General features: G+C 34.5%; 1 protein-coding gene across 1 annotated transcript in view; it reads left to right on the forward strand.

The window, feature by feature from the left end:
• Positions 1-12,497, forward strand: part of LOC23687488 (metabotropic glutamate receptor 1) — an 85,952-nt gene that overhangs the window by 25,054 nt on the left and 48,401 nt on the right. Inside the window, exon 5 of the mRNA XM_021841098.1 lies at positions 6,366-6,701. Coding sequence (XP_021696790.1) covers positions 6,366-6,701 — 336 coding nt within the window. The remainder of the gene's footprint in view (positions 1-6,365; positions 6,702-12,497) is intronic.

The raw sequence follows: 12,497 nt of genomic DNA on the forward strand, positions 1-12,497 counted from the left end.
ACTTATGTGGCTGCACTTTTCTGGCGCAGTCTTGGGCAGGATCTCTCAGAACAGATGCTTTCCCTGGTCTTTGGGAAATCTGTCATGAAGATCTTCATATATACGCTAATAACCGTGCTAATAATTATCCGCGAGGGTTTTCCTACAAATACCCAAGTAACCACTAAGGATTTAGCCTTGGAAAATGTTGAGGTGCAGAATGAGCCCTGTACTCAGATTTGATTAACTTTTTTTTTTTTGCATAGGAACGGTCTGTGCTTTTGCTCATGCTATGTTTTCGGGAAGTCTAGGATGACTTAGAACTTTTATTGTGTTCATCAATATGTATATTCTTCCAATATGTCGATTATCACTTATGTGGATCTTATGACCAGAGTTGCACAATATCACTCATATCAACTGATGGCTGAAAGTCTAAAACTATCCATATAACTCTCGAACTATGATATATCAATATCATTTTATTTGACAATCAACAGCAGTGAAGCGACACCGCCCTTTAGATCATAATCAGTGCAGAATGAGTGATCACTTGGTATTTATCTAAAATATTGATGTTTTTTGGTGACTAACAAATAGTTGCCATCCATCCATAGTATTGCTGTGTGCGTTTGAAATGCAAATATCAAATGCGGGAATATCAAACTCGGTTAGATTTTTCACAAGTAATTCGAAGTCAAAGATAGCTTTTCTTTGCTAGGTTGGCGGTGATATGGATCACGGTTGCTAAGTGTCCTTTGATTAGTTTGTGTTAACGCTTGGAACGCATATCAACAAGATTTGCACGTCAAACGCAAACAGAAATACTGTAAAAAATATCGTACTGATAAGTTGCGGTGTTATTAACTTAATCTAAGACCCAACTAAACCTTTCAGTGATATCCATATTCTATATCAATCAGTACACAGTGCAACAAATTTTAACCTGAGAGAGACTCGCGAAGAGGAAAAATATCAACGTCATATGCAGCCCAGATTCCGCTGTCACGAAACGTCAAATGCAATGCAGCCCGCCGTTTTTATGGTTGCAAAAGTGAAAAGTATTGTATTCACAATAAACTGTTATTAAAAACCTCAGTCAGCGGAGCAGTTTTTTCCAAAGTTGCTGATAAATCTAAACACAAGAATGATTATTTCTAATATCTGCTATGTTTGCTGACATGAAATTTCTCTCAAAAAGCTATTTATGATTCGGTGTGATGCAATCGCAATAATTATTTGCTGACTGGTGCATGTGAAGGTTTGAACGGCTGGCGCATGATTGGTATAAACATGAAATGGAATAAAAAAAAACTCAGCAATCACAGAAAAAAGAAGACCTCGTCTCAGATTTTAACCCTTGGTAGGGACAGCAAGCAACTCTGCTTATGACCTATATCACGGCGTGTCTGGTAGAACAATATTATCACAAAAATTAGGCATCGCTAAATCTTTCACCATCCGAAAATATAAGGTTTTAGCTTTCATCCCTAACAGTTTTTTTTATTTTAAATTTTAGTTCTTTCAAGTATATTATTTTCGAATGTAATCATGGTAAAAGGCAGTTTAATTTCACTCAAGCTCGATGATAGCTTAAATTTCAAATGAAAGTTAAAAGATCAAAGATATATGAGGTTGCATGTTTTAATAGACAAAACTGTCCTATGTGATTTTCAGGATTTAATGAGTCATAGGACACTTATTCTTTAAATGGAAATATATCAATTCTAGCATATAACTGTTTTTCTTTCTCAGAACACAACGACTTTTTTCATCTTTTATATGTTTTTCTGTCTGGCATTACACACCTATTGTGACAAAGCCTGCTTTATAGCTTTGTTGTTAGGGCATTTATTCATTAACTGAGAGTTTTTAATTTGTCAATCGTCCATCAATGTGTTTGTAAGACAAAAACTCTCGTCCAATAAAATTGTATCATAACTTATATGTTTTTTTTTTCTAACATGAACTAATATGAATAAATGCCATAATTCATAACAATTTTGTGTAGCTTTTCCTTCAATTACATATTTCAGCGCTGATTTCGGTATAAATTTAAAGTCGAAAACGATTGAAACGAAATAGAACTCTTGTTACCCAAATCAACAATTTGATAAAAAAAATCTGCTGCGATTTTTCAATCTTCTTCTCATCTAAATGATGCTCAAAAATTGCATGATTTAGTAGTTTGGTTGTAAGGAAAAGTACTCCACTCTGCGGGGCAAATCGGACACATACAATTTAACTTTCAATCACACGGTTTTAGCGTTTGATTGAAGAGGAAATATATTGGGTCTTTTATTGCATCCAATGCTTCCACTATATTTTTGTTAAATTTTGAAATGGTATCTCGAAAACATCCAAATCATTTCAATGATATTAACAAATTTCAAATTCACTTAACTGAATAATGACGTGATGAGTGAACAATCTTCGATAATATTAATGGTTTAAATCTAAGGGGTGCGGTCTCGAATATTTTGATCAATCAATTTGATCACTATATTTCCCACCAGTGCTACCCGTTGTTTGTTTGCTTGTCTCGCACTAGGACAGGACGTGACAGCTCAACTAAGATTGCCCCGTTGTTTTTCAGTCGATCACCTTTACGAGGCAAAAACCAGTGCTACCAGAATCCTTTATAAGCAAATCTTGCGAATAAATTCGAATTTCACGGCTCATAATTTGATAGTTTCTTGCACATTTCATCCATTCAATGCAATAATGGATGCTAGCTTTTTAAGAATCAGGTTTATTTACAAAACCGATGTCATTTTTGGACAAAAATGACACATTTTCCATTATTTTGTTCTTAATTAGGAATTTTGTATGTATTTTAGCATTGTAGGAGCACATGCGGCAAACGTAACATCGAATATTATTAGATTTGAAACAAAAAGGTTTCATGGAAAATGTTCAAACTTTTGGTGAGAACTTAACATTTTATGAACTAGCAACACTGCCTGGCTAGCAACAAAGTGCCCTGTTGCAATTCAACTCAACGGTGTGAAAGTAGGCCTTTGCCAAAACGACCAATGAGAAGTGGTCTTTTTTGACAGTCAATTGGTATCGCTTTTGTACTTCTACCTGACACGTCTTGTCTTAGGTTTCCAGGAAACCGTTTTTAAGGTTCACACTTAAAATACTTTACCCAAACCTGGTGCAGTATGATGTTGACAATAAGTTCAATAAATCGGTTGAATCGAATGGATTCTAACCGAATGTTAGTTAGTAATATATTTCACAAATGATAAAAAATATACGCATGAACATGTATAACGTTGCTTCAACAGTTAGCAATTTTGTTTGTTACATAAAATGTTTAACCTATTTTAGCGTGACGAAGTGATGATTGCACACTCTTAGGCATACTCGGATCATTTTTATGAAAATTTTAGCTTGACAGCAACCTGGCTGCTTGTTGATATCCAATTCGCACCCCCCAGGTTTAAATGGTTTATATACTAGTAAGCAGTTTTTAATTCCGGTTTATAGTCTAATGTTTTATATTGAGGCAACATAATGTACTGAACGAGCCGCAATTTTCAACCCAAGATTCGCATTTTACTCATTAACCTTGTAAGAGCCCCAATTGGGTCCTAAAATGTTTAATGAATTCATGTTTTTATTTAATAATACGAAAGAGCATGTTCTTGCAACTACTTTAGCAATTTTTCTAGCTCAAATAACGGCTATAACCTTTTTAAAATTCAATTTCAAAAATAGTTCCAAATATGAACCTTGACACTTGTGATCATGTTTGACATTCACTTTTTCGACAAAATTGCCACAGGGCTTATAATTTTAACACTGGGGTTGTTCCTATCTTACATTTCTGAAGGGACACGGAAAACAAAATACACCCAAAAATTGGAGTTTAAGCGAAGGGGTGTAACAAAATGTAAAGAAAACTTAAAAAATGTTTTTGGACTTAAACAAACAAAAAACCTTAAAAAATTGAGTAAACTTGTGTTTATGGCCTAAACCTAAGCGTTTGGCACTAAAATTGGGACATGGTTTTAGGACCCTATTAGTTGAAGCATATTAATTATGACTTCAACTTTCTAGAACACTTGAATTTTACCAAAAATGTGCTATGCCTGAAGGTCCTCAAAATGTAATTTGTTCCGGGTTTTATATCTACAAATAAAGAATAAAATAATAAGTTAATCAGTCCCCAGTCCGAGAAGTCTATCCTCTATGCACTTTCGGCAGCCAGTATGTATAGCCCCGAAATCACGTAAGTACGATCAAGTAAATGGTACCAGAATCAAAAGGTAGAATAATGAATACCGTTAGGTAGACATATTACCGGGTATCTCAATGTTATATTTATTGAAGATTTTTAAAAGTTTTTAGCTAAGTCTTGAGAGGTAGGGCGTTGAATCATACTTTGTTTAATTCCTTTCGGCTTCCTTCCGCAGGCTGTTGTAGTGCTGATCGGTTCTATTTTTTGATCATCGTAATGAAACAATACAGATAGTCGTTTTTGCGTAAGCTTTTTTATTAATACTATTGTTTAGGAACTTACTGAGGCATATGCGAGTTCTATCACGCGGTCTATGAATGCGATCGCTGAGAGATATATGACTTTCAACGCAGATAAGTAATTTCAGCAAAAAAGGAACATGACGATCGCATTCATAGACCGTTCTATCAAAAACTTGATTGGTTGTTACACACAATATACAAATAGATTAATGATTGATTGGCAAAGGAACTCTCAAGTTATAATAACTAAGTGCTCAACAAACTCTAAGCTGAGAAGTAGGCTCTATCCTAGCAGAGGTGTAATGCCAGACAGAAGAACAAGAAGAAAGGACATGTAATCTAACTATGTAAAGGAACAGTTTGTAGTAACCGAAACCTAACTGATCGGCCAAACTTGAGCCGAACCAACAAATAAACACACTATAGCAAACACCGTGCGTTCGCTACAAAAGTTGTCACCAAACTGGCATCTTTCCCGCACAGTTCTGGTTTCGCCCGTTTCGCCTAATCTGTTTTTCGTTCATTTTCGCTCGTTGTACACGCTTAGCATAATACAAGTAGAATCGAAAACAAATTACTTTATTTTTTTTTAAATTTCAATCTATAACAACTCTATTTGCCACACAGTTATCTGTTCGGATCGAAATGCTTTTCCAGTACGAATAAGTGTCCAACTGTCAAACCTCCAGCACATCAACTCGAATAAGTGTCCTATGGTTCATTAAATCCTGAAAATCTCATAGGACAGTTTTATCGTTTATAAAATTAGACCTAATATAACTTTATTTAATAAATTTGTATTTCAAATAAAAACTTTTATCGAGCAAAAAAGGAATAAAACTGTATTTTAATTTGATCACATTTAAAAATAATATATTCTAAGGAACACAAACTTATAATAAAAAAATGTGCAAGATCCCTAGGTGGATTTTTTTGGGGAACACGACAAATGAAAGCTAAAATCCTATATTTTCTATTGGTGAAAGATTTGGCGATGCCTATTTTTTGTGATAAACCTTCCCCATATACACGCCGTGATATTCCAGAAAGTTCTTGGAAGACTCAGAACATCTTTTCAATATTGCCTTGTACTTCTATGCATATGCATTAGGGTGCGGCTTATATTTCAAAAGTTCTCAAAATAAAAAAAATCGTGTGCTCTTTTGAATTCAAATCACATGAAACGTAAAACCTCAAATTTTGAGCCAAAAATAGTATTAAGATTTAGAAGAGGCGCATGCGATTCAAAGTTGAATTTTCAAGTTATGAAATATGACCTTCAGTGAAGTCTTCATAACATGGTTTTCCTTCAAACAATCTTGAAGCTCTTAGTATCATTCTCTTCAAAATTAAATTCATGAAAAGTTTGTACAATATTAAATTAATGAGAACTAGCCTTCGTTAAATGTAGTTTTCTACACATATTTCCTCTTTTTACTAAAAAAAATCATTTTTGTTTGACCATATTCACCTTCAAATCGCTTGCGCCACCTCTAAATCTTAATATATTTGGCTCAAAATTCGAGGTTTCCTATTTTATGTGATTTAAATAACAAATTTTCGGTTTTGAGAACTTTCGAAAAATAAGCCGCACCCTAATATGCTTGGATTTGTAACACGCTTGTAGATCTGAAGACAATATTCCAGAATATTATTATGTTTAGGGCAGGCAGGACCAGGAATATGTATACATACTATTGAAAATACCTGAAGGAGACGGTTAACGCAAATTACATGATTTCGTAGTAAATTATCATTCCGATGCATAATTTTCCTTTTAATTGTCTGAACTCATATTAAAAACATTCAAAAAACAAGTTAGGCAAAAAAGATTTTGTAAAATGTAGGTTTTAATGCAATAATGAACGAAATCTCTTTTTACTTTTCACCGACAGATTCTGAGCAACGCCGAAGACGAATCGTTCCTGGACGTCCTGCGGAACATCGTCCAGGATGCCAGTGCCAAAGTGGTGGTATGCTTCTGCGAAGGGATGACCGTTCGCGGCTTGCTTAAAGCGATGAAAAACCTCAACATGACCGACCGCTTCCTGCTGATTGGAAGCGATGGCTGGGCGGATAGGGCAGATGTCGTGGAAAATTACGAGCGCCAAGCGTTGGGTTCGATTTCGATTCGAATCCACAGCCCCTACGTGAAATCGTTCGACGATTACTACTTTGGGCTGAGTCCATTCACCAACAAGCGCAACCCGTGGTTCCGGGAATTTTGGGAGGTAAGTTTCGGAAGGAACGTAGGGTAGATGTACCAATAGTGGAGGTACTAAGCGCGATTGAACTTCATTTAACCACCTTAATTCAAGAAGCGCAATTATTGCGGTTATAAAGAAAATTTTCCGGTTTGCGGTAGCCGCCGAGTTCTACCGCAGCTGTCAAAGTTCTACCGCAGGCATCGAAATCATTCTATCATTGAAGCAAACAATTCAATCATAGTATGCTTGAAACAGAAAACGGTATGGAAAATAGCAACAAACAACAATCATCAAGACGGTATCCAAGGTATTATTGAAGCCTACTGATGATTTACCAGTATAAATCAGTGATGTGACAGCTTAGTAGGACCGTAAAACGGTAAGTTTTCTCTGAAATTGCAATAATTAACATATTGATGTTGGAACGGGAAGTAACGACCATTGACTTAATGAGAAAAATGATTTCATCGCAGTAATCCACGGCATGTCAGTGAAAAATAATACCTCCACTATTGATACGCTGTTCCTTTAGTTGCGGTATTTTTTTAATTTGTGTTCCTATAGTTGTGGTATCCGTTGTTTTCTTATGGGATCCTCCACTATAGGAACACTTTACCGCAACTATTGGTACAAGCAAGAACAGTTTTAGCAAATTTAGTGATTTTTCATCAGTTTTCAAGCAATTTGGATGCTCTTTTCAACTATTCCGTGTATAAACAAGCCAACACGTCGATTGGCAGTGTCGGTTCTGTGGCTAATGGAATAAAATCAGTGAAAACGGCACTACCGCAACTATAGGAACACCCACAACTAAGGGAACACTTACCCTAAATGGTCGCCACCCGGTGGGATAATGATGACAATGACGAAGAAGGCGGAAGTACAGTATTGGGCAACACATTCGTATATTTCTCGATTTTCCATACACAATTATTAAAAATTATTAAATTTTTGAAATCGCTATCGGTTGATTGTTTGAATAATATCATATAATGTTTTAAGAATAATATAATTATCAAAAACATCAAACTTCATAGGAACGAGCCAGCATCATAACTAATAAGCGTTATGAGAAACAATCAAGATTCTTGCAGCAATAACTTTTAAATTATTCTCAAAACTATTTGAACAAATTGTGTCAAAGATTCATCACTTCAGTCAAACCTGTATTGCTTTTGAACTCGTGATTGGAAAAATCACCCAAAATTTCATGTAGCAACTCAATGAAAGTCAAAAAACTATGAAAATGTTATTCAAATCAGTCTATAAATAACTCAGATCTAACCCTCTTAAGTTTACCATTTTGTAAGGAAAATCAAAGAGTTGCAATTGTATAGCCCAATACTGTAGGTCCCTTTCTCAGTTTGAAGAGCCACTCATCGCTCGGTAGGCTTATTGTGTTTCGTTAATTGAATATCTGTTTCTTGTTCGTCGCATTCGACAGAGACAAAAGACACGGAGTGCGAGTTTTGATGAAGCAGCAAGGAAAAATCTTTTGTTTCTGTGATCCCAGCCGACCGGGAAACGGACTCGGCCTATTCGGTTTCCGATGTTGGGGGCGATGTATCATGAATGGAAGCGATTATTTTAATCACCTTTTTGGCGGACAGATGATAACCTTTATCGACTACCGGTTGTTCGTTTGATTCCGGGATTTTTCCACAGATTGACATTTTTTTCGAATATCAATTTATAATTTCGAGATTAACATTTTAATTGAGAGATAAGAATATACTTTTGAAGAGAAATAGATATGCTTAAGGGTTAGCAACACTCATATAGTAACATAGATAGAGTAGGGCGGTGCAAAAGTTCTAACTTAGCGAAATAATCAATATTTAAAGAAAAAGTTAACATTTGGAAAGTAATAAATAACACAAAGTAAACCTTCAAAATATTTGTCAAAAAAAATTTTGAACGAACTTGTTTCAATGCATTTTTAGTTAAAACAGTTCAAAATTGATTGTCTGAAACTAGTGTGGGGCAAAAGTTCGCTCATTTAAACACAAAATATCGATACTTTTATGACATGCAAACTTTAGACCAGTCATAAACCTATGTTTGCAGAGAACTGCACACTAAATTTTCATCCAAAATACTCATTGGTTAATTGTAATATGCCTGAAAATAGCAGTTTTTCGCGAAACTGAGGGAAAATCTGAAATTTTGGTGACTTTTTTGCACGATCAGGCATGTTTCGCTAAATTCAAAGAAAATGTGTGTATTTTAGGCAATTTGCATTGTTTTCGACGAACTTTTTCTCCGCTGTTTAGAACATAGTGGGTCCACTAGGGGCCAAAAATGGTTTCCAAGCATTTCTGCAAAAAATAATACACCTTATAATAGGCCTAGGAATGGCTTTACATCATGGCCGAAAATTACAATTTTCTTGATTAAAATCAACAAGTAGCCATTAATTTACCAATCCTTAATCGATTTTTCTAACATTTAGAGTGAAAGTTTCCTATAGGAATTATAATTAAATAGCATTCGAACAACTATGACATTTGTAACATTTGTTTTGAATTCAGCTAGAAATCTTAAAAAAGATACTTTTACCACACTCGAACTTTTTTCCCACTTTTCTCTACGGTTGAAAATTAGCAATTAAAGAAACCGATTAAGGTGAAATACATCGGAATTCAAAGATGTCCGTCACAGTTTCCGAGTTGTGTCCCAAATAGCGTTTTCGAAGGCACTTAACTGAGCAAATAGTTAACGATTAAGCTTGAGCTTCTTCTTTTAAGCTTTCTTGCTAGTTAATATCGATTTATCTGTTTCGCGTTTTAGGCGGGTAGAAAGTAGGGCGGTAGAAATTACGAAAACATTTCAAATATCTTCATTCGTTGTGTTGAAAATAAAGTTCCATCAATTATATGTGGTGGTTTAAAGGTATCCTCAGAAAGATATGGAAATTACTATGGAAATTACTAGATATGGAAATTACTATGGAGAAATTCAAATAAATGTTCCAAATACGGTACAACTTCAATATAAGTACAAACTTATCATCTCTAAGCGAAAACTCTTTCTTAAAACCACAATCTAGAATGCTATAGACCACAATCTAGAATGCTATAGACAACAAATAAGAAAAGAGACGAAAAGAGACTCTTAAGAAAAGCTCATTACCAAAGTTTAACACTATATTTCGCAAAACAAAAATCCTCATTTTAATGAACAAATTGTATGTTTGTATCCTTTGCTATTCTACTAAAGGTGTAGCTTTAAAAAAATGAATTATATTCCACCATTCACTGACATTAGGTAACATTAGCGATTTATCTATTTATGCCCAAATTTGCTGATACACCATCCTTTCACTCCCAGAAAAAAAGAGAAAAGTAAAAAGCGTGTTCAAAACGAGTTTAGATTAAAACTACAAATGAACTTTAACACTTCACTTTTTGCAAGAAAATAAAATACTAAAATCACTAAGGTGAGCAAATACCTTTTATTTTAGTATTTTATTTTCTTGCAAAAAGTGAAGTGTTAAAGTTCATTTGTAGTTTTAAACATACTCTAATAATCCCTCCCAAAGTTTAATATAAAAAAGTGTAGTGAAAATGGCAACCAAGCCCCGGGAGTGCAACAAGTTCATCGAGTTGAAGAAAAGCATCGCTGGATTATACAAGGACATTGCTTTTCTAAAGCAATGTAAAAAACACAGGCTTACACCCGTAAGTCATAAGGTAATTGTCAAAACAGCTAAGAACCCGGACATAATTAAAGACATAGAGATGCAATTATTGAGACGATCAATAAAGGCACTCTACGGTAGAATTAACGTGAAAACTTTGGAATGCTATTCTCTACATCTAAAATTAGCAAAAGAATTTCAAGATAATTTTCAAATTTTCCTAACTAAAGTAAAAATAGCAGAATTTTGTGAATCAGAAAGAAAACGTAAATCTTTATCAGAAAAATTTAATAAATTAAAGTATCAAAATCCAAAGTTTTCACGCCCTTCTCAAAGACCTAACATACATAACATAGATGGAATAGTGGTTGATCGTTCATCTGAACAATTCACAGATGAACAATTGACCCTACTCAACAAAGGACTGACCTACGCTATACCAAAAAAACCTGACACGACACAAACAGTCATAGACATTGAAACAGCAATCAACAATAATAATTTACAGACTTCACAAATACAGGAAATCAGAACACACACCGCCAACATCATCCGCAACACGAACACTACACCCCAAAACAAAGAACACAACATAATCAAACAACTCAACACAAAACCGGTTTTCTATTTAAGAGCAGATAAAGGTAATTCTACTGTAATTCTTGATAAATCTAAATACGAAGAAATAATGCAGAACAAAATTAAACATGGACCTTACCGTATTCAAAGAACAGATCCTCTTCCAGGAATGATAAGACGTGTTGACAAAGCGTTAAAAGAAGCAAAACCGGTTTTGGGTAATGTTGTAAACTCTCTGAAAGAATCGAACCCTTCATTACCAAGAATTAAAGGACTTCCTAAAGTTCATAAACCTGGTAATGAAATGCGTGAGATTGTTTCAGCTATTGGATCACCCACCCACAAGATTGCAAAGTATTTAGTCCAGAAATTCCAAAATTTTCCAAAACAGTTTCATAGTAAAACAGTTAAAAATTCCAAACATTTTACAGAAGTAATTGAAAATTTAAAAATAGCCGATGATGAAGTTTTGGTTTCTTTCGATGTCAAATCTTTATTCCCTAGCATTCCTGTTAAAGAGGCCATAAGCCTATTAGAAGATTGGCTACTTAGTCAATATGAAGGCACAGATTGGATAAAACAAGTACGTACATACATTAAATTAACTAAACTTTGCATGGAAGAAAACTATTTTTCCTTTAGAGATGAAACATATAAACAGTTAAATGGAGCCCCAATGGGAAACCCTCTTTCTCCATTTTTAAGTGAGATTTTTATGGCAAATTTAGAGAAACGATTAGAAGATAAAAACCAGCTCCCTGAAATCTGGTGGCGTTACGTTGATGATGTTTTCAGCATAGTTAAAAAACACATCTTACCCCAAACTTTAGAAACAATTAATAAGGCTCACAAAAACATTGAATTTACTTACGAAGTGGAACAGGATAACAAATTGCCTTTCTTGGACTTACTTATTGTAAAGGAACACTCATCACTTACATTTGAAATCTATAGAAAACCAACTAACACTCAACGTATTATTCCAAACACATCAAATCACTCACACCAACACAAAATGTCTTCCTTCAATCACATGATACATCGAATGCTAACAATCCCCCTCAGTGAAACTGGTAGAAGAAAGGAACTTAACTACATTTTTGAAACAGGACAATTAAACGGTTACACAAGACAAACAATACAACAACTCATCGACAAAAGAACACGAGAACAATACAAACGTTCACTTACTACTCTGACACAAGAACAACCAACACTCAAACATATAGCCGTCAATTACAACGATGAAACAAAAAAACTACGCCCAATCCTACGAAAGTTTGGTTTCGAGTTAGTTTTTACCAGTAGAAACAACCAACTCCGAACTCTCCTAGGTTCAACAAAAGACCCAATTGACAGTTTATATGAATCAGGCGTTTACCAAATTACATGCGACCACTGCAATAAAATTTACATAGGACAAACAAAACGGACTCTCAATACACGTTTTAAAGAACACGTAGCAGAAGTTACTAAAGCACACAAAGACACAGAAAAAGGACATGTACACCATTTCAAATCAAAAGTTGCAGAACATATTTACAATGAACAACATTTCCTTAACACAAAAAATATCAAACTCTTACGACATATTTCAAATC

This window comes from Aedes aegypti, chromosome 1 (assembly GCF_002204515.2).
Source record: "Aedes aegypti strain LVP_AGWG chromosome 1, AaegL5.0 Primary Assembly, whole genome shotgun sequence".
Classification (NCBI taxonomy): Eukaryota; Metazoa; Arthropoda; class Insecta; order Diptera; family Culicidae; genus Aedes; species Aedes aegypti.